We start from the raw sequence: 25,311 nt of genomic DNA on the forward strand, positions 1-25,311 counted from the left end.
GGTCCCAGGTTCAATCCTTGGCAGCATCTCCAGGGGGGGCTGGGAAGGATTTTTCTGAAATTCTGAAGAGCCCTTGCCAGCCAGTGCAGACAAGATTAAGTTGCATGGTCCAGCGTGGTAGAAGGTAGCTTCATAAACCTAGCTGTTAGCTACCAATTAATTTGTTGCTTGAGGCAGGCCCAGTTCCATAGTCCTAAATATAGTAATATATTTAGTGTAGGAAAGTAAAGCAAGTGACTGAAGAAGGTAATGGATGGAATTCCTTTTAGAAATTGACAAATGCTCTGATATGCCCTTACAGTGAGGCTGACTCCAAACTGAATGCAGGTTCTACAGCAACTTCAGGATGGTAGGGATGATTTGTCTGCGGGGATATTAACCCCAGTGTATGTTCCAGGATCCTGCCACTATGGTACGCGAGGCGTCAGGGCATTGGGTACAAAATCCAACTTCCTGAAAAATCGTGGCTCTCTTTAACTGCTGTGAAAGCAAGCTTCTAGTCCTTTGTGGTTGTGAAGGTTGGCTGGGCGGTATCCGAGCAATGCCTAGCAAAACCTCATGGTTCGAGTGGATTTCCAGGCGTCGGAAATCGAGACTTGGTTGAGTTGCTTGCCCCTCCCTCGTGATTGACAGGAGCAGAGTAAAACATGAAAACATGCTGTTTGTTTGCTATTGTTTTGCATAATGTAGGCTGTGGAGGCCCTACTCCTTGGCATAGAGTTTTAATATTTATTTTTGCATGATGTGTGCACAGTCCTGTAGGGGGTATCATAAGACTTCTCACCGCCCCGCTATCCTCTTCCCTGTCGGTCATTGGCAAGCCTGTTGCCTTCTCCCTGTAGGCATAGGACCAGAAGATGACAACTTTGTCTGTTGTGCCGGAGTCTGCACAGGTTACCCTGCCTCAGGTGTCCCAGATCTGCTGGTTCCTTGCTCCTCAGCTAATGATGTGCGCACGTGCCCGCCTGCACAGATGCCGTTCTCTCTATTCCCCCCCACCTCCCCAGCACACGCTAGTCTCTCTCCTCTCCCCGGCCACACTTGCAGCTGTAACCTCATCCTTCTCCACTGGCCAGACCCCTTGCCTTTCTCCGTTGACATCCCGCTTGTGGAAAGGTTGGATCTGTGTCCCTCCACCACTTGAATTTCTCCTGGCATCCCACCTTAGCTCATGTCCCTCTTTAGTTTCACGAACATTTCTGCTCTCTTTGCCGTTCCAACTTTCCCACCCTGAACTTTCAGAAGAGCTAAATTCCAAACCCCACCCATTATGCTGGCTCCATTTTCTGACTGTGCTACAATTCATCTTGGGGGTCTGGTTGGGTACAAATCACTTGTTTTGCATCCGTAAAGCTGTGCTTTTAGTGCCACATTCAGGAGTCTACCCTCGTCTTCTCTGTTTAGCTAATCTGGAATAACTATTTTAAAACAAGCCCACAAGCCTGGCTTCGCATGCTCCGACTGCCAGGGAAGACGAGATGGTGTGCATCCCTTAAGCTTTGGAAAGAGTAATAAAAATCCGGACGTGACAGTTGCCTGGCTGGGTTAAGGGTGTTAAGCCCACAGTAGGTTATCTCAGGGATGTTTCCTGCCTTCCCACTGCTCAGCATCAGATGGGGGCGAAATTGGGGAGTAGGCAAACTCCCCCAGTCCGATCTGTAACTAACACGGGAGAAAGGGTTAATGGCTGAACCCTGCTTTTTGGGATTTAGGCAAGGATGACTTAACCAAAGCCAAGGGGAATGTGGTGGCCTAGGGGCCTGCAGGCCCCAGCACACCCTGATGATGTCATCAAGCGAGCGCCAGGGCCGAGAGCCATCCAGGGAGGTCTCGGTCTCTTCTGAGATGGGCTCAAAGACCTAGAATGCGTGCACATGTGCGCATGCACACCAGTGTGGCAGGGATACCTGAGTTTGCCGGGCAGGCACTCCAGGCAGAATGTCGCCACTGTGTCAGATTGCACAGAGAAGCAAAACTTCCTAATTAAAAGTTTCACTGTCTGCATCTGCCTGCCGGGGAGTCCTGAGGGCTTACGTCAGCCGCTCAGCAGAGCTGTAGCTACTGTGGCAGAGGGGGGAAGGTGTGGATTACTTCACCCAGATGCTCTGGATGTGCTTTCAAAGAGATGAGCATCACGTTGATTTGGGGATGTTCCCCCCCACCCACCCACCCGGCATCTGACAGACCAGATCCGCCTCTGATGTTTTCCACTAAAGCTGAGCGTTAATTTATTGGCTCCAAACATGAAAACCCTTTATGGGCAGGAAGTAGAGCTGTTGTTCTCGGACCAGCAGCCCCATCTCTACGGGATCCAGCGGGAGGTGGGGCTGACACCCCGCCCGCCCGCCCGCCCCCCCATAAGTCTGAGCCTGATTGTGGCGTTCATAAGCAGGCACTCTGTGGGTGGGTGGGTAGGGGGGTTTGGGGTGTGGGGGGGTGCTGTGTGAATTCCTAGCCTTGCCAATTGTTTTGACTGTCCTTTGTGTCTGATCCCGGGGCTTTGAGGGCTCAGCTGGCTTGCTCTCTCCATCAGCTGGGAATGATTAGCCCCCTTGTCGTGGTCTCCAGCCTGCCTCCATGCGTTGGGCTCCCGAGCTTGCAACTGCTTTTCCCAGACACCCTCTCTTTGTGCAAGCATGACTCCCTGGGAGCCGCTTCCCGTGTGTCCACATTGCTGCTTCTTTTGGTTAACGCTCCTGCACTTGGCTAACCAGCATTGAGGTCAAATAGGCTCCAGTTAAGTTGGCTTTTCAAAGAGCTGTGAAGTGTGTGACGCCAGTTTAATGTCAAAATGGGGAGTTGTGCTCAGGGTTCTTAAGACAGCTCAGGGGAAATCCCACACGCTGTTTGTTTTTGAAGATTTACATGCCACTTTTCAATTAACTGGTCCCCACGGTGGCTGGCACGTACGCACTCAAACCAGCATCCCTTTGTAATTAAACTAGGAGTTGTGGTTGCCGGGATCCTGCCTCCCCTTTTCTGCACAAAGCCCGCACAGTTTACTCAGCAGTAAGTCTTGCTGTGTTCCCTGGGGCGCACTCCCATAAGTAAGCCTTAAGCATCGCTGATCTCAGCACCACAGTTTTGCATGCGGTGGGGCCGTCCATCAAGAGCCTTGGCAAGGTGTGGGGTCTGGGGCAAGTCAGTCCGTGCGGGGCCCCCTTCTAGCCAATTCAGTGGCTGCAACGGGCAGTGCTTGGGACCCTCCAAAAAGTGGGGCTCTGGGCTGCCTGCCTGCCCCTTTCAGCAGGGATGCAAAAGGGCCAGGAGCCACACACTTGCACTCCAGGTTTGCAGGGGTGAAGGGAGGGGGCCCTTTCAGTGGCAGGCAGCAAAGGGACTCTGCCGCCACCCAAATGGCCAGCCCCGACCTTCCTTTCCAGCTCAGGGGTGAGGATCCTCCGCTAAGGCAAGTGCTGGAAAGGGTGGTTTGGGGAGGAGCAGCCCGTCCTGTCCCCTCATTCTCCCGCTTGCTCAGCCCAGCAAGCCAGCCTGACGCAGGAGCCTTGATGGAGGCCGGGGAGCAGCCCTTGACCCATCCCAGCCAGTGGGTGGAAGGCGGCTGCTCGGTCCTTGCCGGGTCTCCCTTTTGACCACAGCTTGGGTACCCAGGCCAGTTCTCTTCCCCACCCCCTGACATGCTTCGGGTCACCTAAGGGCTTAGGACAGGGGCTCCCAGGTGATGACGGACTCCCCACTGTAGCTGAGGATGATGGGACCGACATCACCTGGGAACCCAAGGTTCAGTACCCTGGTCTTGCCTAAACAGGTCCTCTATTCCCAAGACTTGCCATCTTCACCAAGTGCATTTGCTCCAGATCAGCCTCCTAAAACTAACTTGGGAAGAATCCTCTAGGTAGATAAAGTTCTCATCAAATGTTGCTGCTTTTTTCCCTAGTACTACAATTTTTTCTTTTGACTATCCAGTTCTGTTGGCAACTCATCTCTCCCACGGCTCTCTTCCTCTCCCCATCCTTCTCTAGACCCTCTTCACCCTTTCTGTTGATGTCTGGCTTCCATCTCCTTTCCTTGGACTCTCTCTGCTCCTTGCAAGGTACTCGATCTCTTGATTCCCCCCCCCCCGTCCCGTGGCTTCTGCGTCATTCTTCTCCCGCCTCCTCTCCTAATAAGACAGGGCCCTCTGCATTATATGGGGGGGTCTCCCCTCCCTCCCCCAGCAGACTCTGAGATACCGGCACACAGTGCAAAAGCACTTGCCCTTCAGAGAAGGGCAGGAGAAGCAGCTGCCCTTGGGTTGGGCGCATTGGGACATGAAGAAAGGGTGGAATCGCGCGGACGTCTGGAGAACATAGCTTTTGAGACAGTTCCACTGAAAACCTATGGAGTGGCTCTTGAATGTGTGAAAAGCGTGAGGAAGGAAGAAAAGGGCCCACCCAAAGCAGCAAGGGGTTGCAATGGAGAATATGCAATAGGAAGCATTTACAGTAGGAAACACGAAAGACAGATCCATTCGGCAAATGTCAAATCCTAGACAAGAACGGGCATTCAGACATCGTTCCAAGCAGGGGTTTAATGTTATGCCTGAACCTTCCTTGGCTCCCAAACCATAGTCCGTAAAGGGATGTCGCACCAGGATATCAAAACCACAGTTTGGAACTAGTTTGCAGAAACGGTTTGTACTGTCTGTAGTGGTTTGTTGTGCATCCAAATCACAAGCATGATAAAGCACAGTTACAGCCGTTGCTTCTCCCCAAGAGTCTTCTGGATCTTGGAGATGGGACTGAACATACAGGCTGGCAAAGCTGAGAGGTGGCTCCAACCCACGGCTGTCCTGCCCGGTGTTTGGAAGTTCAGACCAGGGCATGCGTGCGGGTGGGTGGTAGGATTTCTTCATCATGGTGAGCACAAGCCATGGCTTGGCATGATGTCTGAATTGAGCCTGTGTTGTCCATGCAGGACTGTTAACACCACAGACGAGATCCCCATATTCAAAAGGGTCTGTTGGGGCTGGGTAGATAGTTCAGTTGCTCAATGGGAGGCCAGCCAGCCTCGTCCACATTCTCATGTGCAAGAATACAAACATCACAGGCATCTGTTAACCACTTGCCTCCTTGGCCAGCACCAGTCACGTTAGCTCTGTGCTGACAAGCTGCCTCCTTCTTTCAGTTAGAGGGTTTGCACTGTCTTGGGGGGTTTCTGAAGTGGGGCGAGGCCTTTGCAGCGTCCGGGTAACTCTTGGAGATGCCACAAGGGTCGGCTTTAAGTCTGCTGTGGGCTTTCTCTTTGCCTGGTGCTCGACTGGACAGGCTGTGCGGGCTGTTCCGTGGCTGCCTTGTTTTTTGCGCTGCACCTCCACTTTCAGCCGGACTAAATGTTGGCTTGCTTGTCTCTCCCCTCCTGTCTGCTCCCTCTGTGTTCTCCAGGCGGAGACAGCCGCAAACAGGATTTGCAAAGTGTTGGCAGTGAACCAGGAGAATGAGCACCTGATGGAAGACTACGAGAAGCTGGCTTCTGACGTGAGTCGCGCTGGGCCTCCCCTCTTGCCCGTGGCAGGGTGCGGGGTGGGGAATTGGGTTGCGCAATTGCCAGGACGGCGTGCGAGGGCTGGAGCGCTGGCAACTCCTGGGCTAAGGAGAGAAGAGTTAAGTTGCCGACAATTCCACTCGCTCTCTTGAAAGCATGGAAATGGCCCCGGCCTTCACCTCCAGCCTACATAAGCAGTAAAGACTTTGCACCACGCTGCATCTCATGCTCGTTAAAAGGCGGCGGGGGCGCTGGGGAGGCTCTGTGTTTGCGTACCACACCTTGGTCTTTCAGGCTGACACTGGGAAAGGACGGGGGATAGGGTGTGAAGCCAAGCAGAAATTCAGCGGGGGTGCTTTTTCCAAACACTTGATGCATGCACCCCAAAGCATGAATTTCTGCCTGACACAGCCCTTGAAGACCATTCTCCCCATCACAGTCGCAAGTACACACACACACACACACACACACACACACATTCTTTAGTCCGCCTTGCAGCAGGCAGTGCTGGAACGAGGAGGGGGTCTCCTGGAGTGAGCACCCTCTCTGTGGGAAGTGTCTTGGCCTCGCTTCCAGCAGCAGCCTGGATGCTGGGCTTCGGGGAGGCCCTGCACCCACATCATCCGTGGGGCGGCCGCGGTCCTCCTCCTTGCCGTAACCCCACCTCCCCTGCTCCCTCAGCTGTTGGAGTGGATTCAGCGCACCATCCCTTGGCTGGAGAACCGAGTCCCCCAGAAGACCATGCAGGAGATGCAGCAGAAGCTGGAGGACTTCCGAGACTACCGGCGGGTCCACAAGCCCCCCAAAGTGCAGGAGAAGTGCCAGCTGGAGATCAACTTCAACACCCTGCAGACCAAGCTGCGGCTGAGCAACCGGCCGGCCTTCATGCCCTCCGAGGGGAAGATGGTGTCGGTGAGTGTGCCCGGCCCGGCAGCTGGGGAGGCCCAAGGGGCAGGCGGCCGTCACTTCCAAGCAGAGCCCCCATCTGGCCGCCGGCTCTCCAATAGCCCGCGGCACGCTTAGAAGAGAACGAGGCTGCGTCGGCCGATTGCACAGTTGGGAACGAGCGTCGCTTGTGGCTGAGAGCCCGAGGGGTGGGCTTCAGTCTCACCACAGCCAGGAATGTGTGAAGCGGCCTTGACCGCCTCGGCTTTCCCCCCGTCCGCCTGTGAAATGGGGGTGAGGGAGCTGGCCTGCCTTCTTGTAGGGAGGTTTCAGATGTTGCTGAGGCAAGGTTGGGAAGGGCTTTTGAAATGCAGGACCATAAATGTAGATCACTCCTAAGCAGGCTTCCTAGGGGATTTGCTAGTGGCGTGCATGGTCAGATCCCCACCCACACCCGCATCTAGAGGGCACGAGGTCCTGGGATTTGGGAGGGCTCCGTGCAGAAGGTCCTAGGTCCAATCGGTGGCATCTCCAGGGCAGTCGGAGAGAGAGCCCTGCCTGGAATCGGGCAGAGCTGCCACCAGTTGGCGTAGACCAGGGGGTCCCCAGACAGTGTTGGACTACCACGCCCATCATCCACTGTGGCTGGGGATAATGGGAGCTGCAGTCCAACATGATCGGGTGGGGGGATGTTGGGGACCCCTGGCATAGACAGCACTGAGCTAGCAGGCCAGTGTTCCCACTTGGCAGGAGGCGGCGTCTGGTTTTCATACGCCCTTGTGAAGAACTTCAGGAGTGCTGCAGGCTGGTCATGGGCTGCTGTGGGAGCCCTGCAGGACGTGCTGCTCTGTGGCTGCCCGGAGGACGTCTGAGAGGCCACGGAGTCCTCTGCAGCTGCATGTTCTGCAGTCCGTTTCCTAGTCAGTCTCACACACACACCACACCACACACGCTGGGTGTGTTGTCGCCTTCAAGGAAACCAAAACGATTTCTAGGACTTTTCAGAGTGTGTTTTGCCCGTTGCTTTTTGTTTATGCCTTTCAGGCTGTCTAAAACTGGCGCCTCGATAAAGGGCGGCCTTTGTCACTGTAGTGTCCCTTTCTGCAAAGGGGCATTTGCGGCTTGCTTGAGAGGCAGGATGAGAGTGTCGAAATAAATACCACCACCACCCCCGCTAATGTGCTTTGCGTTCTGGCTACCAACCGTTCCTGTTCGCCTCTCCCCCCCCCCCAAATCTCCCCAGGACATCCACAATGGCTGGCAGCACTTGGAGCAGGCGGAGAAGGGCTTCGAGGAGTGGCTGCTGAACGAAATGCGGAGGCTGGAGAGACTGGACCACTTGGCCGAGAAGTTCCGGCAGAAGGCGTCGATCCATGAGTGCTGGACTGAAGGTGAGCGCACGAGACACCACGCCCGGGCACCTGCCTCTCGTTGAGTCCTGCCGTTTGTCCGCTAAGCCCAGTGGCACCTGCTCTGACTGGCAGTAGCTCTCCAAGACCTTGGGCAGAGAAAGGACTTAGGAAGCTGCCTTCTACTGAGTCAGACCCTTGGTCCATCCAGCTCAGTACTGTCTTCACAGACAGGCAGCGGCTTCTCCCAGGTTACAGGCGGGAATCTCCCTCAGCCCTCTCTTGGAGATGCTGCCCGGGAGGGAACTTGGAGCTTAGATGCTCTTCCCAGAGCGGCTCCATCCCCTGAGGGGAATCTCACCAGCACCACAGTGGCTTGCTACCACAAGGCCACTTACCTGCTACCTGCTCCCTCTCACTGGGGGTGCTGAGACTGGAATCAGGAGCCTTCTGCGTGTGAAGTGGGTGTTCTTCTTCCGCTGAGTGACAGCCCCACTCAGAGTGGCCCAGTCCTCGGAAGGGAGGGAAAAGAGGACCAGCGACTCTCGCTTGGAGGTTCATGGCAAGCAGCCCGACTCCTTTGGCTGCCATGTGGGAAGTGCTGGTGGATGGTGGTCCCCTTCGGTGGAGGCACAGAGGCAGCTCCTCTTCTGGAGCGAGAGGCAAGCTTCTCGGAGGCTGCCACCGCCTCGCTCTCACCCAGCCCTGCCTCCCTAGCCAGATGTTGAGGCACGAGGGCCAGCCCTCCCAAGATGGCAGCTGCACATCCCGTTCCACCCAGAGAGACTATAATCCTCCTCCTCCTCCTTCTCCTGTACTGGAAAGAATGTTTCTCTCATGGGCCGGGTGGGAGAAATAACACAGAACATTAAAGGTGATGGGTGGGGAAGCGTTTTAGCCTGGGAGCAAAGTTGGAGTTGGGGGAGGCTATAGCTCTTTAAAAGGCAGGCCCACATTCAGATCATGTTGGGGATTCTTTACCCTTTGGGCCCCAGATGTTGTGGGGCTACAACTCCCACCTTCGGCCGTTGTGCCTGGGGGTGCTGGGAGTTCTTGTCCCCAACATCTAGGGACCCATGGCCAAGAGAACCTCTAAACCAGGAGTCTTAAATAGGCAGGGCCCCACCACCACCACAGTGGTTGGCCTGTAACTGCCATCATGCCTGGCTGTTGTGACTGGGGATGATGGGAGTTGTAGTCCAACAGCAGGTAATGGGCTGCCATTCGATTCCCCTGCCCTAGATTACAATAATGGTCTCAACGGAGTCTTAGGGATGTGTTGTTGTTGTTGTTGTTTTAAGGAGGGGAGGAACTACCAAAGCTTCTCTCCTCCTCCCTTTAAAAAACAGAAAACAAACATGCAAACCCAGAGAACATGTCTGCCTGGCAGGCTGCCCAGGAGTCATATGGAGTCTGTCTGTTTGACGACTCTGCTTCTCAAGTTGCCGGTGGTGGCGGCTGCTGCTGCTGCTGCTGCCGCAGAGCTGCTCTTGTTTTGAAGCCTGGCCGGAGTCTTTGGTCACCGGCCTTATTTTAGCACAGTCCAGGGTGGGGGAAAGTCCGTCTCTTCCTGTTGGGCCCAGATGCACGGAAGATGGCTTGCTGCCCGCCCACTCCCGCCTGCGCCAAAGCGGAAGGGGGCAGGAGGGGGGGAGGCTGCCGTTCGCTTCCCTCCCCTGCCCCTCTTCATCCATCAAAGTCGGCAGGCAGTTGCTGTGGGAGGCTCAGAGTGTCTTTGAACTGCTCCTGGGGGGCGGGCGAGGGGGAGCGGAGGGAGCCCGTTCCGTGCCGGAGATCCCGACTTTAAGATCCGGCCTTGACTGCAGCAGGCCAAGGCGGAGATGCTTGCGGGGCTGGATTCGGAACGGAACCTTTGCAGCACGAGCCTTGCTTGAAGCGGGGCTTGAGTGTATCGTGTGCCACGAGAGAGCAGACTCGAGATGTGGGGCTTGCCCTCCGGAGAAACCTATCTTTAAAAAACAAACAAAAAAAAGCCAGGGCTCACCAAGATGCGTGGGGAGGGGCATGGATGGATGTGTCTGGTACCCCTCCTGCTGGAACCAGGATCATGACAAGAGGAGAACTGGTCTTGTGGTACCAAGCATGGATAACCCTTGGCTAAGCCGGGTTTGCCCTGATTTGCATTGGAATGGGAGGCTGCATGTGTGGACACTGTCAGATATTCCCCTTAGGGGATCGTGGGGCAAGAAGAGCCCCTGCCTGCTTGCATGCAGAAGGTTCCAGGTGCCCTTTGTTGCAGCATCTCTGGATAGGGCTGGGAGAGATTCCTGCCTGCAACCTTGGAGAAGCCGCTGCCAGTCTGTGGAGACAATACTGAGCTAGATGGACCAAGGGTCTGACTCGGTATATGGCAGCTTCCTATGTTCCTACGACCCCTCTAGGAGAGCCCCCCCCCCCGGGTAGCATTGCTCCCTAAGAGCCAACTGGAAAGTCGCCTTCGGTATATTTCCCCCTGCAAGATTCTAACCCTTGGTCAGGTCTGCGGCATCTTTGGGGCTTGAGGGGAGCTGAGCGGCATTGGGCCCTGTGCGCCTCTCGCTCTGCAGAGCAACCCGAACCCCACCCCCTCAGACTTGTGGCTCCTTGCAGGGACAAAAGGGAGCCGAGCGAGTTCCTGTGGCAAGGATAGAAGGCCCAGGCCTCTCCAGCGGCAGGCAGAGGCCCCAGCTTCTTCCTCCGCGAACTGTTGGCCGAAGGCCGTCTGTGTGCCCCTGAACACGGGAGGTGGGCGGGCTTCCCTCTCCTGCCCCGCCAGGTGTGTGTTCTTCGTTCCTGGGGCAGCGGGCAGGCGGCATCCTCCCAGCAAGGACAGAGGGGCCCAGCCAGTGGTGCCTCCTGCTGCCCGCCAGGACGACTCGGGGCTGAGGCCGTGCGGTTCTGGGCAGCGGGGATGCCTCTGGGCTCCCCTGGCCGGCTCTTTCGGGCAGGCGCAGGGCAGCTTCACCTCCTCCCCAAGGACAGCACCGCTGCCCGGAGATTGGCCAGAGAGTGCAGTGCGGTGGCGGCGGGGAGAGCCCGGCTGTCTGAGGGTCTCCCCGCCTTGAGGCTGGGCTTGAGTCCGGCGTGGAGGCCCCCTCCAGCCCTTTCCGGGGGGCAAGCTTTGGGTGGCTCGCCAGCCTCGCTCTCCTCCAGCCCGTGCTGAGAGCTGGCTTGTCCGCGCGGCTCTCGGCTTGCCTGGAGCGCTTGCCTGGCCGGCCGCCAAGGGAGAGTTTTCCGAGCTGACCGTGTCCCAGGGAACAGCTGGTTGGAACGGAGGAGCCTTTCCAAAAGCCCAGCGAGCTTTTCCCAGCCCAAATGGCTGGAGTTTCTGCCTTAATTCAAAAGCGATGTGCCCGGTTGCGAGGGAGCGTGGCTTGTTTGGCCGCGCGGGGGGGGCGCAGCAGCAGCAGCACTGGAATCCCAGCACCGGGACCCCCCAGGAGGAGGCCGGGGCTGGAGGACCCGCTCCGTTCTTCGAGCTCCGGCACATGATTCTCCCCTTTCCGTTGTGGCCGGAGGAAGCCGGCGCGGCCCTTCCTGTGTCTGGCTTCTGTTTGGAGGGCCTTGGGGAGGTGCCTGCCGCAGTGCTTCCTCGAGGGCTGTGACCTGCCTCCAAGCAGCTGTTGGGCAAGGACCGTGGGAAGAGGCCGCGGGCCAGTTCTGGGAGGCTGCTGCCAAGGGCCTGGGGTGGCCCCGGAGCCTGCTTCGAAAGCACCGGTGAGGCCTGTTGGTAGCCGGGGGTGGGGGTGGGGGTTGCTCCCCCTCCTCATCCTCGGTTGAGTTACCCGTAAAGAAGATGCTCAGGACCAGGCAACATAGTTAGGGAGGAGAGCTGGTCCAGCAAGCATGAATTGTCCCCTTTGCTGAGCAGGGTCTGCCCTGGTTTGCACTTGAATGGGATACTGCATGTAGTGGGAGCACTGTACGATATTCCCCTCCGGGGATAATGGGGCTGCTCTGGGGAGAGCATCTCGGTTCCCAGTTCCCTCCCTGGCAACATCTCCAGATGGGGCTGAGAGAGACTCTTGCCTGTCACCTCGGAGAAGCCGCTGCCAGTCTGTGCAGACAATACTGAGCTGGACGGACCAATGTGGCATCTTCGTAGGGTTGAAATAAAGCAGCTGGGCCTCTTCCATTGTGGGCCTCCTCGGGCAGCAGTGGAGAAGGGGCTCCCCTCCTGGGCTCCCCGCTGACCCTCCCCTCCCCACCTCTGCCGCAGGTAAAGAGGCCATGCTGAAGAAGAAGGACTACGAGACGGCCACCCTGTCGGACATCAAAGCCCTGATCAGGAAGCACGAGGCTTTTGAGAGCGACTTGGCGGCTCACCAGGACCGCGTGGAGCAGATCGCAGCCATTGCTCAGGAGCTCAAGTACGTCCGAGCGGCAGGCCTGGAAAGCAAGCAGGCGTCCGGGTCCGGGGTGGTGGGGGTGTGGTCTGCGTCCGCCCTGCAAACGGGCACCGTATCTGGAGTGGAATTTGAGCAGCCAGAGAAGACAAAACAAACCCATCGCATCAGCCCAACTTGCACCCGGCGATGATGAGTCTGCTCCTGGCTTGAAGGCCGGGGTATTTCAGCGCTAACTGCCACGGCCTTTCCCAGGGAGAGAATTGGTGAGGCGCAGAGAATCTCGTGGTGGTGATCCGCAGCAGCCTTCCTGCTCCCTGAGCATGCTCCCTGTAACAGGGATTCCCAGGTGTGGTTGACCACAGCTCCCATAAGCCCCAGCCAAAGGCCATTGCAGCTGGGGATTATGGGAGTTGTAGTCCACCACATCTGGGAAAGCCTGTTACAGGGAACACTGCTCCCGATGCCTAGAGAGATGGGATGGCTGCTGAGACCCGTTCCAAGTCGGTGCCGTCGCTGTCCCCAGATCCTCAACCTGCCTGGCCCTCTTTCCAGCCCATCATTCAGACCTCTGGAAATCCCGCTCGGGTCGTGCAGCTGGCCCCTCCACATGTGGATGAACCGTGTGGTCCGACGTCTCCCAGAGAAAACACAAGCCTTGGGAGGAGGAAATTGGCATTTGGGGGAGAGGGCTAGCTCGGACCTTCCACCCTGCCATGCTACCTTTTTTCCCCCATGAGTAGCCCCCCCCCCCGCCCCCGGAGCATTCAGACGGGAGCAGCCCTCCTCCTCCTCCCCGTCTCTGCAGTGTTGTGCTCCGGGCACCGCTTTCACTAGGATTCTGCTGGTGTTCGGAACTGGCCCCAAAACCAGTGTGGCTCGAGCTTTAATTCCAAAATACGGGACTCTCCGCAGAAATCCAGATTTATTTATTTTCAAAACATCAGTAGGTGAGTGTAGCATTGGAGCTTGGCCCTGAAATGTAGCCAGGTCTGGAGAGAGGAGCGCTTCCTCCTCCCAGCCAACCATAACAGTGGAGCCGCCGCCGCCGGTTCCTTGCAGAAACTGTAGGCGCCTCGTGCCTCCCTGCAGGTTTCTCCTGCCTCCTCCTTTGCCCTCCCTCTCCAAGACGCCTGCGTTTGACCCTGGACCTCTCTGCCGCCACCTCCAGCCTGGATGGTGAAATCCTTGTGTGGCCCATGTGTGTGACTTGGGCCGCCTTGCAGCAAAGAGCCCGTACAAAGAGCGACTGTGCAGTGTTTTTGGCAGGTCCAAAATAGCCGTCTTCCCCCTCTCCTGCCTGCCTCACCCCCACCCTTCTTCCATTTGTCACTTAGGATCTCTTTCCAAGCCCTCCTTGCCGCTCGCAGAGTCGGCTGGGATCACCTCTTTGGAAAGAGAGCCTCAACGAGGGGTGTGTCGTCCCCCCCGCCGTACCCACGCCCTAAATGCACAGTGCCCCAATTGTTCTCCCCCCCCCCCCCCCAGTGTCACTAGAATACGGTTATTGTACGGGTTCGCTGCGGACTTCTCTTTTTTTTTTCCACTCAGATAAACTCGCATACAATTAGTACACACAGAGGCGAGAGCGGAGGCCTGGCATGAATGAGGACTCTTATCCCAGGGGCTGGGAATGCCAGGAGGCTTGGAGACACGGATATGTGTGTGGCCTGCCACGTGACTTCATGGGGGGAAACAAACACACACACACACCTCCCTCTCTCATGCAAAAGCCCCAAAATAGGGAGGCACTATTTAAAGGCAGCAGGGTGGGTTGTTCCATCCTTTGTCTGTTGCATCCCCCCCCCTCCAACTAGGGTTTCCTTGAGAGTAAACCAACACACAACATGCCCCTAATGCTTTGCCGTCTTTTGGATCTGGGTATCGCAGCCCCACATCTTGGGCTAGGGACTGGGGGGTGGGGGGGAGGTGTCCTCAAACTTGAGTCCCCATATGTTGGACTACAACTCCCATTACCCGCTGCCATTAGCTGTTGTGGCAGGGAGCGATGGGAATTGTAGTCCAACATCTAGAGACCCTGGGTTAGGGAGTGCACCTTGAAGGCACGCCATACTACTTCCTTTGCCGTGTGGTAGTTCCTCTCCCAGTCTCCTCCGAAGGTCTTCTGCTTTAGTGAATCTCTTGGCGGGGGGGGGGTTGCTGCTGCCTCCCCGACGTGTAGCAGTGTTTTTAATTGGTGTTTTTCTCTAACTTATTTATATACTGCCCCAAACTGGCATCTCTGGGCCGTTGACAATAGAATAAAACAGCATTAAGGCTCACCTTCCCGGAGTGATCTGCTAGAACCTTTGCGTTCAGGGGCTGCTGGGCCCCCATTGGGGCAACCCCACCCCCATCCCAGGTTTGGGGAGGCCTCCCTCCCTCCCTCCACCCTTCTGCTGACCTGCTCTGCAGGGTTCACGTTAACAGAGCCATGGTGCCCTCCAGTGCCCAAGAGGGGTTGCTGCAATTCCCGTGGAACATTTTCACTCCACAAGTCTCGCTAGGGTCAAACCGTGACCGGGGGGGGGGGTTGACTTAACCAGCTCCAATTCCCCGGTGTGGGGAATCGGCCCTGACGGATGCCTCTCTGCCCCCACAGTGAGCTGGATTACTACGACTCGCCCAGTGTCAATGCCCGCTGCCAGAAGATCTGTGACCAGTGGGACTCGCTAGGGTCCCTGACCCACACCAGGAGGGAAGCACTGGAGGTGAGCTGAAGGCTTCCCCCCCTCCCCTCTCCTCCCCCTGGCGCTGGGGGGAAGCTAGCCCCTCGTGATGGGGCCTGACTCGAGCCGTGTGTCTCCCGCCCAGAAAACGGAGAAGCAGTTGGAGACCATCGACCAGCTCCACCTGGAATATGCCAAGAGAGCGGCTCCCTTCAACAACTGGATGGAGAGCGCCATGGAAGACCTGCAGGACATGTTCATCGTCCACACCATTGAGGAGATTGAGGTAGGAGGGGGCCGGCCAATCAGGCTTCAGCAGGCGCCCCACTTTTGGGGAGGAGCCGGAACCCAGCAGGGGGAGTCATGGTCTCGGGCATTTGCAGTTAGGAGAATTGGGGGTAGCCCCGCTGGGAGGGAGTTGCCACAGCCCCGGGCGAGATGGGCAGCAGTCTTATGGCAGGGCTTCTCAAACGTGGCTCTCCAGGTGGTGTTGGACTACAACTCCCATCGTCCCCAGCCACAATGGTCACAGGTGCGGTCCAGCAGCATCTGGGGACCCTCGTTTGAGAACCCCTGGCTTATGGCGTTGGGATGACTGAGCAGGAAGGAGCAGTGCTTGCCCTGTGCCCAGGGGTGTGCGGGGACCTGTGTGTGTGTCCGTGCAAGCTCTGTGTTGGGGTCCCAGATGGATGGAAACGGAGGGGATGGATGCTGCTGGCTTCATGATGCAGCCACCCATCACAAGCTTTATAAGGCTGTGTTCGCACAATCACAAGGATCCTGATGAAAAGGTTAATCAGGATTAGTGAGCCCTGTGGCGCTGATCGTGACAACCCAGGATTTCAGGGCACTCCTGGTCAAACCACTCCAAATAACCCGGATTGAATCCTGGCTATCTATCCCGATGCACTTGCTCACCAGGATCCTTGTGACTGTGTGAACGCAGCCTTGGTTGGTATTGCAAGGCGGTTAATTCTGAACGTTGGCGACCTCGCTAGTGTCTAGCCGAGTCTCCCTGCTGGTTTCCACCTGGAGCATTGCCTGTCTTCCAGGGCCTGATTGCAGCCCACGACCAGTTCAAATCCACCCTGCCCGACGCAGACAAAGAGCGCGAGGCCATCCTGGGTATCCAGAGCGAAGCGCAGAGGATTGCGGACTACAATAACATCAAGCTCTCCGGCAACAACCCGTACACTTCGGTCACTCCGCAGATCATCAACTCCAAGTGGGAAAGGGTGAGTCCCGTTGCCGAGAGATCAGGCCCATCGGGTGAGGAGACCGAGACCATTGGCCTGGCCTGCAGCCAGCCAGCAGGGCTAGTGGGCGCTTCCGACCAGGCCGCTGAGTTGTGGCTCTCTGGTTCCACAGGTCCAGCAGCTGGTGCCAAAGAGGGACCTGGCCCTGCAAGACGAGCAGAGCAAGCAGCAGTCCAACGAGCACTTGCGCCGGCAGTTTGCCACCCAGGCCAACATCGTTGGGCCCTGGATCCAGACCAAGATGGAGGTGAGGAGCTCTGCTCGCTATTTCTGTCTCTCCCACCCACCCCCACCGAGAACTTACTTGCTCACTTACTGAATTTATATGCCGCCTAATATTGAATTCTCGGCTGCTGTGTGAGGACAACTCCCTGGGTTATCATCCCATGCTCGCTCCAGGGCAGGACATATGCAAATTAGCAAATTAGAAAGCCATAAAAGGAGCTGGATGGCAACCCCACCCAGTTCTTTTCGTCCTGCTACTGCTAACGCTAAGGATACTCAGCCTTGCTTCATTCCTCCTCAGATAAGTTTTCCCCCTTGCTCCTTCCTCTGCTTAAGCCTCTTTCCTCCTTGTTTGGCTCCTCGACTGCCCCCCTCCTCTCCCCCTCTTCCCAAAAAAAAAAGAAGGCATTTTTCCTTTATAGAGGCTCCCTTCCAAGCATAAAAACACATTAAAATGTAAAAATGTGGTCTCCGTGGAAGACCTGGGAAAATAGGTGCGTTTAGGGTCCTCCTAAAAACAAACCGAGAAGGAGATGCTCTTATTTCAGAAGGGAGCGTGTTCCAAAGCTCTGGGGCAGCCACAGGGAAGGCCCGGTCCTGAGTTGCCACCAAATGAGTTGGTGGCAGCCGTAACCGGACCTCTCCAGATGCTCTTACTAGGCGACAGGGTCCATTCACGACAGAGAAGCCATTCTCTTAAGTACCCTGGACCTAAGCCGTTAAGGGCTGTGTAGGTAATAACCCGCACTTTGTATTTCATTTGGAAACATATCAGAAACTTGGAAAAGATAACTTATAAAAATGTCCTGCACAAAGTCGTGCAGGAAAGATGTAGACTGATCGAGCTGAGGGGCTGTTGCCGTTGCCTCTCTTGTGTGTGTTTGGATTGTGAGTCCTTTGGTGGGGACAAGGAACCACTTCCTCAGGCTTCCCGCTGTGTAAATTGCTTTGAGAAAAACTGGCATTTTATTAGCAACAACATGCGACTTGCTCCCCAGGGGCCAGTTGTGGTCTGCTCTCTGCCAGCTCCTCCAGGGCGAGGAGAGCCCGTGGGTGGGGGACCCCCCCACTCCGCAGGGCTGTTCCCGAGGTTGGGCAGACTTTTGACGCAGTGCCTCTCTCCCTCCTCCTCCTCCTCTTCCTTCCCTTGGCCAGGAGATCGGGCGCATCTCCATTGAGATGAACGGCACCCTGGAGGACCAGCTGAACCACCTCAAGCAGTACGAGCAGAGCATCATCGACTACAAGCCCAACATCGACGTGCTCGAGCAGCAGCACCAGCTCATCCAGGAGGCCCTCATCTTCGACAACAAGCACACCAACTACACCATGGAGGTGAGAAGCCAGCAGGCCCGACGCCCTGGGACGCAGGGCAGCGGGCGCTCCAGACAGTGCTGTCAGCAATGCCCCTGTGCCAGGACAGAATGTCTAGACACAACTCTGCACGTGCTCAGAGGCCCCTTCCGAGGCTGAGCTCCTGAGGCCGTCTGTTCCCTGCCTCTAGGACTTTTCAATTCTTAGGAAAATCTCCGTATTATTAAGTCCCGGCTTAGCAGAAAAGAGATTTTAATCCCCTCCTCCTCCTCCAGCACATCCGTGTCGGATGGGAGCAGCTGCACACCACCATCGCCCGGACCATCAACGAGGTGGAGAACCAGATCCTCACCCGGGACGCCAAGGGCATCAGCCAGGAGCAGATGCAGGAGTTCCGGGCCTCCTTCAACCACTTCGACAAGGTAACCTGGCTTGGGTCAGGCTAGCAGGGCTGCAACAGGGAGCCGTCATCGCAAACAGGCTGCACAGTCGTGTCCACAGAGGGAGGAGGGCGAGCTATTATTTGGCTTCAGGTACAAAACGACAGACCACCTTAAGTGGCGCAGCAGGGAAATGCTTGACTAACGAGCAGAAGGTTGCCGGTTCGAATCCCCGCTGGTACTCTTATCGGGCAGCAGCGATCTAGGAAGATGCTGAAAGGCATCAATCTCATACTGCACAGGAGGAGGCAGTGGGCAACCCCTCCTGTATTCTATCAAAGACAAACCACAGGGCTCTGTGGGAGCCAGGAGTCGACACCCACTTGACGGCACACTTTACCTTTGCAAAATGACAAGTGACAAAGGGAAGCTGCCCCTTTTCCTGGGACGGGCTGTGCCTTCCTGCATCTGACGTTGCCGCGGGGACATGGCCGGCATCAGGAAAGGGGCACCTCTGCCCCCTCCTGATCCATTTCTCGGAGAGGTAGAGAAAGTAGCCCCCAGCCAGCTTTTGAACAAAGTGCTGACTGCTGAGGATGGGAAGAGAGAAAGAGTTGCCCCCTTCCCAATACCGGCCACGTTGACCCAGAGGATGGGGTAAGGGTGCACCTTCTGGCGGGCCCGTTTACAATCGGCTCGGTGGCCCAGAGGCCTCCTCTCCGGCAAAGGTTGCCTCTTCTGCTAGAGGTGTGAACAGCGTACCAAAGGAAAAAGGCTTCTGGGGGTTGGCCTGTTCCAGGGGGATATAGTGGGGGGGAACCTGATGCCTGTTTCTGATTTGCATAGTTGCACCTGTTCTCATTCTCAGTGTTTACATGCGAATCACTCAACCCCCAAGTTCATCTGGGTGAACTAGTTCGCACGAGCTAGTTCGTCGCTTGATGATTGGCAGGTGTCCCTGCTGGACAAAGCAGCCTTGTGAGCTGGGTGGATCTGAGGGGGGGTCCTTCTCTCCCCCCCCCGCCTCAACCACACACACACTCATCATCCCTTGTTGCTGCACTTGCGTCATGGCTTCAGGAGTGTGTGGACCAGCCTTGCAGCTTGGAGAATGTGGAGGGGGCTTTCGTTGGTGTTCCCCTTGCAGAGACATCCGATTCCTAAAGATCAGCACCCGATTCTGGCCTGAACCGGGATGGGGGTGTGGGTGGGTATGGACAGCCCTCCTTAGACATGCTGGGGCTGCCTCCAGCTTGACTTGCGGCTGGTGCCGGCACTCGGCTTCCTGCTCCGGCCTCCCCTGGGCAGAGGGGCCCACCTGCTCCTTCCTCTGCAGGTGGGGCGGGCTCTACCACCCTGCCGGCCGCCAGCCTTCAACTAATGGCGTGTCTTTTCCCCTTCCCTTGTGGTGCACCCGTGGGCCTCCCGCCATGCCCCCTCCCCTCCGGCGCGCCTCCCTCCGCCCGTCCCCGCCCGTGACACGGTGGGCAGGACCACGGCGGCTCTCTGGGACCCGAAGAGTTCAAAGCCTGCCTCATCAGCTTGGGCTACGATGTGGAAAATGACAGACAGGTACCCAGCGCCGTTGAAACCGCGCAGCTTTCCCGTGACGTTGCAATTAACTCGATCTCCTTTCTCTCTTCCTTCACCGTGTTGTCGTTGGTCGTGTTTCCCCCTCCACGTTTTCCCTCCGGCCATCTTGTGGTTGATGTTTTGTGTCCGACCCCTCTGCCCCCTTCCTCCCCGCCATCTTCTGGTTACATGGCATCTCAATGACTTTCCTGACTGACTTTCTCTCTCTGCGTGTCTCTTTCCTCCCTCCGTGGGGCTGTTGCTCTCTCCTTCCTCCCATCTCTGCATGCCTTGTCCATCCGCGCCCTCCGGGGCTGATGCCACCGCCGCCACCACCTCTTCCTCCTCTTCCTCCTCCTCCTCTTCCTCCTCCTCCTCTCCTTCCTCCTGTCGGACTAGAAGCGTACAGGGAGCATGGACACAGACGACTACCGCGCCCTCCTTATCTCCACAGGATACAGCCTGGTATGCTTTCTCTGCTTCTCCCCTTCTCTTCCTTGCACTGTCCTTGATGGTATGGGTCTGAGTGCTGTGTCTGTATCTCCTGTGTTGGGGCTGGCCTGGGCAGTGGGAGGCGAGAGGAAACGTGGGGTGAAGCTGCAAGTCAGGTTAAATTGGGGGTTGCTAGGGTGGCGGGTTCGGGGGCTTTCAGACCGTTGGGCTACAACTCCTATCATCCACTGCCACAATGGAGAGGAGAGCTGGTCTTGAGGTAGCAAGCATGACTTGTCCCCCAACTAAGCAGGGTCTGCCCTGGTGGGAGACCAGAAGTGTGAGCACTGCAAGATATTCCCCTCAGGGGATGGAGCCGCTCTGGGAAGAGCAGAAGGTTCCAGGTTCCCTCCCTGGCAGCATCTCCAAGATCAGGCTGAGAGAGATTCCTGCCTGCCACCTTGGAGAAGCCGCTGCCAGTCTGTGAAGCTAGATAGACCAATGGTCTGACTCAGTATATGGCAGCTTCCTATGTTCCTATGAACAGCCAAAGGCCAAAGAGGATGGTGGGAGTCCTAATCCGGCGGCATCTGGGGACCCAAGTTTGCAAGGCCTTGGCTTAAAACGGCCGTTTTGAAAGTTGGCCTGCATTTCAGCCCGTGGCATGCACCACAGATTGCCCAAACCCCCATGCAGGAGTCCTGGAAGCCCTTGAAGGAAGAGAGAATTTTAAGGCTCTCGTCATCATGAGAACCTGGGATCTTCCCGTGAATTTGACGGGCAGCAGATGGGAGAGTCCATCTCACACAACAGCATGATTGTGAAATTCACAGCCACAGGATGTGGTGATGGCCAACAGTTTAAGGCAAAGTCATGGAGGTGAAGCCTGTCAGTGGCTGTTTCGAGCCTCCAGGAGTGGAGGCAGCCTATCTGAATGCCCGTTGTGGGTGGGCAGCAACATGGGGGCTGGGCTTGCCTTCCTGTTAGTTGAATGCCTTCTTGCTCTGCCTTCCGGCATCAGGGCGATGCAGAGTTCAACCGGATCATGAGCATTGTGGACCCCAACAACAGCGGCTTCGTCACCTTCCAAGCCTTCATCGACTTCATGTCCCGGGAGACAACAGACACCGACACAGCCGACCAGGTCATTGCCTCCTTCAAGGTCCTGGCTGGAGACAAGGTGAGCTACAGGGATGCTGCTGTCGGGACAAAGCGTGGCCGGGCGGGGGGGGGGGGTTGCCACAATGTGGGAGACACGCAGACCGTCATGCCGTGAGCCACCCTGGAAACGTTGCTGAAGAGCCGTCTGAAAACCTTACCATACAAACCGAACCTCTTGGGCCCAGAATGCGGCTACCTGAGAATCTCTACGTTCTGTTTTTAACAGGCAGCTTTCTAGTCCTTCTAGGTTAGAGAGAGATGCTTGAAAGCTTGTGAGCAGGGACTCTTTGGGATCTCAGGAACCAGAGAGGTGGCTGGGTCTGAATCGCAGTGTTTGGGGGGCCGTGGAGTTGCCTTGCCCCCCTCCCCACACTTGGCACAACCAGGCTAAACGATGCAAAATACCAGAAGCCTGGCCACAATTTAGCTTAATAGGCCTTATTTATACCAGTTGGAGAATTCGGAGTACCTTGGTGTAGATAGCAAGTGAGCCCTTTGGAGACAGGGAGCCATCTTACTTACTTACTAATTTATTTATTTATGTGAACCGCTTTGGGAACCTTTTGTTGGAAAGCGGTATATAGACATTTGTTGTCGTTGCTCATCGGGGTGTCTTCTCTCCACACACACACCCCCAACTTCCTGGTCAGTTTCCTGAAATCCTATCTGCTGTGCGGGTTCCTGAAGTGGATTGCCCTCGTTTTAACTTGGCGATTCTGAAACGGGTCCCCAGATGTCGCTGCCGTTGGACTACAACCCCCGTCATGCCCAGCGGCAGTGGCCTTTGACCGTTGCCGCTGGGGATGGTGGGAGTTGGAGTTCAGCTGCTGCCGCCGTCCCAACCACCTCCAGGCCCTGTTGGGACAGAAAGGCCGGCTGCAAATAACCCTCCAGTAAACCCAGCACCAAGCAGCCGACTGGAGCAGAGGCAGCCTCGCGGCAGCCCCTTCACTTTCTCTCTCTCTCTCTCTCTCTCTCCTCGGTCCAGAACTACATCACGGCAGAGGAGCTCCGGCGAGAGCTGCCCCCGGACCAGGCCGAGTACTGCATTGCCCGCATGGCACCTTACCAGGGGCCCGATGCCACCCCGGGCGCCCTCGACTACAAGTCCTTCTCGACAGCGCTGTATGGCGAGAGTGACCTCTGAGGCGGAGGCCGCGGCGGCAGCAACAGCAAGCGCTGGCGCTTTGGGGGGGTGGGAGCAACCGTTTGATTTCCCTCCATGCTGTATTTACTTACTTACACACAGACACACACACAGACACACACACGGCAACGGGGACAGTCTCCTTCTTCTCCCTCCCTCTTTCTCTCTCCCTCTTTCTCTCTCTCTCTCTCTCTCTTTCTGAGGACAGAATCCTGCCTCCACGCTGGGCGACTTTGGGAGCTACGTAACTCTTTTTTTAATTGCATATTCTACGAACACTGTTACCTATGCAACGGTCCTAATCCTTTCCCCTCTTCCGAATCTGGGGAGAAGCTCGGACTCTTTCCCCCTCCCCGAACCTCTCTATTGCTATGTGGGGGGGTGGGGGTGGGGGGTCCAGGGGCCTTTTCAGCCAAGGGAAGAGTCCGGAAGCATCCAGGCAGCTGTGGTTCAGATGGCTATTTTTGTTGAACCGAGATCCCCGTCTATTTTTTGGTTTTCGTTTTGTTTTCCAGTTGAGCTTGGGGGGGGGCGGGGCGGGAAAGGCGGTTCCTGTGATTTGCCTGGGCTGTGTTCTGAAGATGGGTCCCTTTCTCTCCTGCGCGTGTTGTGTGTGTGTGTGGTGTTCCTTAAACTTGCGTGCCTGGAACTCCCAGCACGGAGGGGACGTGGAGGAGGGCGGCATTCCCGCGCCGTGCAGAGCTGAAGGCCTGCGGGGATCGGTTCTCTTTCCAGGGCAGAGTTTGGACACCTCGTTCCTCTCTGCCCCCAGGAGACACTTCCCACTCGCTACGCGAGGCAGTGTGGGGCCTGGACTCCTTGTGTGTGTCGTGGGCTGCCACGTAGCTCAGCAAGTGTGCCCGCCACGGTGGTTACTTGAGGATGTCTGATCTGTGCTGCTCCCAGCTGGTTTTCCCTCTCGTTGGCCACCTGGCTCCTCTGATTGTGCCCATAATTGGCACCCTCCTCCATGCTGGCATTGCATCCTCTACCATGCCCCCTACTGATTCTAACCTCCATAGTTCGGCCTTCCCCTCCCCACTTGAAGAAATTAGGTCTCTTCTGATTTGGTGCTAGGTTATTTTGGGGGAGCAGTTGTGCAGAGCTCTGTGAAGGGGTTGGGGAGTTCTTGTCTCATGGTGTTCCACAGGCCAAGAGCACAGATGTGGAGGCAGTGCCTCTCCTCACTGTCGGCTTATTCACTGATGCTCCTAGGGGAGTCACAAACAGTTGGGAGAGACAGCACCTGTTGAACACTCATTCTCTTTTGCACGCAAGACCTCTGTTGTTTAGAGGCAGTTGGCAAGAATTTTGGCTTTGTACATCCATCCGCCCTCCTCCTTCTCCAATCACTGCAAGCCACCTTTTGTACACAGTTTGGTAAACATAATATCTCAGCAATAGACGCACAGATGGGGGTGAAATGCAGCACAGGTTGTGGTTTATGCAAAGCAGATTCACGTGGCGGGGAGGTCCTAACTTCCCACAGCTTGGGGGAATGTTTTGGTATGTTTGCGGGTCGTCTAGCAAGCAGGAGAAGCGAAATAGAGATGCCTAAAGATGCTTCTGCAGGGGAACTTTGAACTGTTCATGAAAAGGACACACAGCCCCAACCCCCCCCCCACCCCCAACCCCGATCTCTCTTGCCAGCAGCATTGGGGCTGCAGGAAAACCAAACAAGGCTGTCTGGTTAATGAAGGGACGGAGAAGGAAGCCTAACACAGGAGTAAACTCCTTCGGGGTGCCTCAAAAGCTATTCGCTCCTCCCAGGAGGGCAGGAGTGAATCGCTTGTCCCGTCTTCCTCTGTCCCACCCCTACCCCCCCCTTTAAATCCATCGCTTCACGCTTATATATAAATATATATATATCTATTTTTTTGTAATTTCTTCATCATGGTGTGCAGGGTTTTCTGAGGACCAAGTTTAAACAAGAGACCCCTGCAAAGATCTTTTTTAAAAAACCAGAGAAATTAAAAACACAGCAAAATGGTTGCAATTTAATAACGTCCAGATTTATTATTATTAAATATATATTCATCTAGCATCGTATATTGCCGATGGGTGTGTTATTTCCCCTTCGCCCCTGCTCCCCGCCCCTTTCCTTTCATCATGTAAGTAACAGTTATGGCTGACTGTAGCCCTGGAAACTAACATTCCCATATGCCACTTTGTCGTCTGTCTTTTTTCCTCCATGTTTTTTGGTTCTCCTTTTGTTGTCTGAGAAGGTTAGCTTATTTTATTACGTTTGCCACTGAAGGCCTGCCGCCTGGCCCACAGAAGGCAGCGCGATTCAGCCGATAGGGAATAAATAGCCTGCTTTTGTCTGCCTCTGATCATCCTCATCATCATCATCCTCACTGAGTCTGTTCTTAAAAGCTTTCTGGGGAATCGACCCTCCTCCTTCCTCTTGGGAACAATAAAATGTAATATTTTTAAGGATGATTATCTGTTGTCATTCTTGTCCCTCCTTTTCTCTCTCACCCCCAGTGTCCACGTAATCTTCTTTGTCGTCCCAGGGTAGCGCGCAGGTCACAAAACAATAAAATCACATCTTCGTCCAGAAAGTTTGGAACAAATGAGAGAGAAACAAAAACAGCAGAAGTTCTATAAAAGCAAGACAGGAGGATAAAAGCCAGTTGAGAAGGCATTTTATGACTGATGTGTGTGGTTTTGGGGTTGTGGTTTTTTTAAGAGTTACTTAGCCTGACATCAAAAAGAGAGAGGTGTCAAGCCAAGCCTAGGTTCAGGACAGGTGGGAGAAAGTACTTCTCACAATGCATAATTAGCTTGTGGAACTCACTGCCACAAGCAGTGGAGAGTGCTGCTAGTCACAGAGCTCCATAAGAGCATTGAACAAATTCACGGAGGAGTGGTTGATCACTGGCTGGTACTATATAGAACCTCCATCTTCAGAGGCAGTATGCTTCTGAGTGCCAGCTTTTGGGGAACCGTGAGATGGGAAGTCTGTGGCCTTCATGCCTGGCTTCTGGAGGCGACTGGCTGGTCACTGAGGGAAACCAGATGCCAGGCTTGGTGGCTCTTTTTGGTCTGACCGAGCGGGACTTCTTCGTTTTTCCCCTGGGGCAAGTGT

At 55.9% G+C, this 25,311-nt stretch overlaps 1 protein-coding gene across 6 annotated transcripts in view; it reads left to right on the plus strand.

Annotated features, from left to right (window-relative positions):
- The window catches only part of ACTN4 (actinin alpha 4), an 80,018-nt gene extending 55,356 nt beyond the window's left edge, over positions 1 to 24,662 (plus strand). For 2 of the 6 annotated variants that reach the window (XM_053267810.1, XM_053267811.1), the window contains exons 9-22: positions 5,385 to 5,477; positions 6,166 to 6,396; positions 7,613 to 7,760; positions 11,938 to 12,088; positions 14,667 to 14,775; positions 14,879 to 15,019; positions 15,786 to 15,968; positions 16,102 to 16,236; positions 17,370 to 17,549; positions 17,804 to 17,950; positions 19,400 to 19,480; positions 19,880 to 19,945; positions 20,934 to 21,092; positions 22,062 to 24,662. In XM_053267810.1, the coding sequence (XP_053123785.1) occupies positions 5,385 to 5,477; positions 6,166 to 6,396; positions 7,613 to 7,760; positions 11,938 to 12,088; positions 14,667 to 14,775; positions 14,879 to 15,019; positions 15,786 to 15,968; positions 16,102 to 16,236; positions 17,370 to 17,549; positions 17,804 to 17,950; positions 19,400 to 19,480; positions 19,880 to 19,945; positions 20,934 to 21,092; positions 22,062 to 22,220 (1,983 nt within the window). In that variant the 3' untranslated portion in view covers positions 22,221 to 24,662. The remainder of the gene's footprint in view (positions 1 to 5,384; positions 5,478 to 6,165; positions 6,397 to 7,612; positions 7,761 to 11,937; positions 12,089 to 14,666; positions 14,776 to 14,878; positions 15,020 to 15,785; positions 15,969 to 16,101; positions 16,237 to 17,369; positions 17,550 to 17,803; positions 17,951 to 19,399; positions 19,481 to 19,879; positions 19,946 to 20,933; positions 21,093 to 22,061) is intronic. The other 4 variants (XM_053267813.1, XM_053267812.1, XM_053267815.1 and 1 more) reach the window with 2 other exon arrangements.
- The last annotated feature ends 649 nt before the right edge of the window (positions 24,663 to 25,311 follow it).

This window comes from Hemicordylus capensis, chromosome 7 (assembly GCF_027244095.1).
Source record: "Hemicordylus capensis ecotype Gifberg chromosome 7, rHemCap1.1.pri, whole genome shotgun sequence".
In the NCBI taxonomy this organism is placed as follows: domain Eukaryota; kingdom Metazoa; phylum Chordata; class Lepidosauria; order Squamata; family Cordylidae; genus Hemicordylus; species Hemicordylus capensis.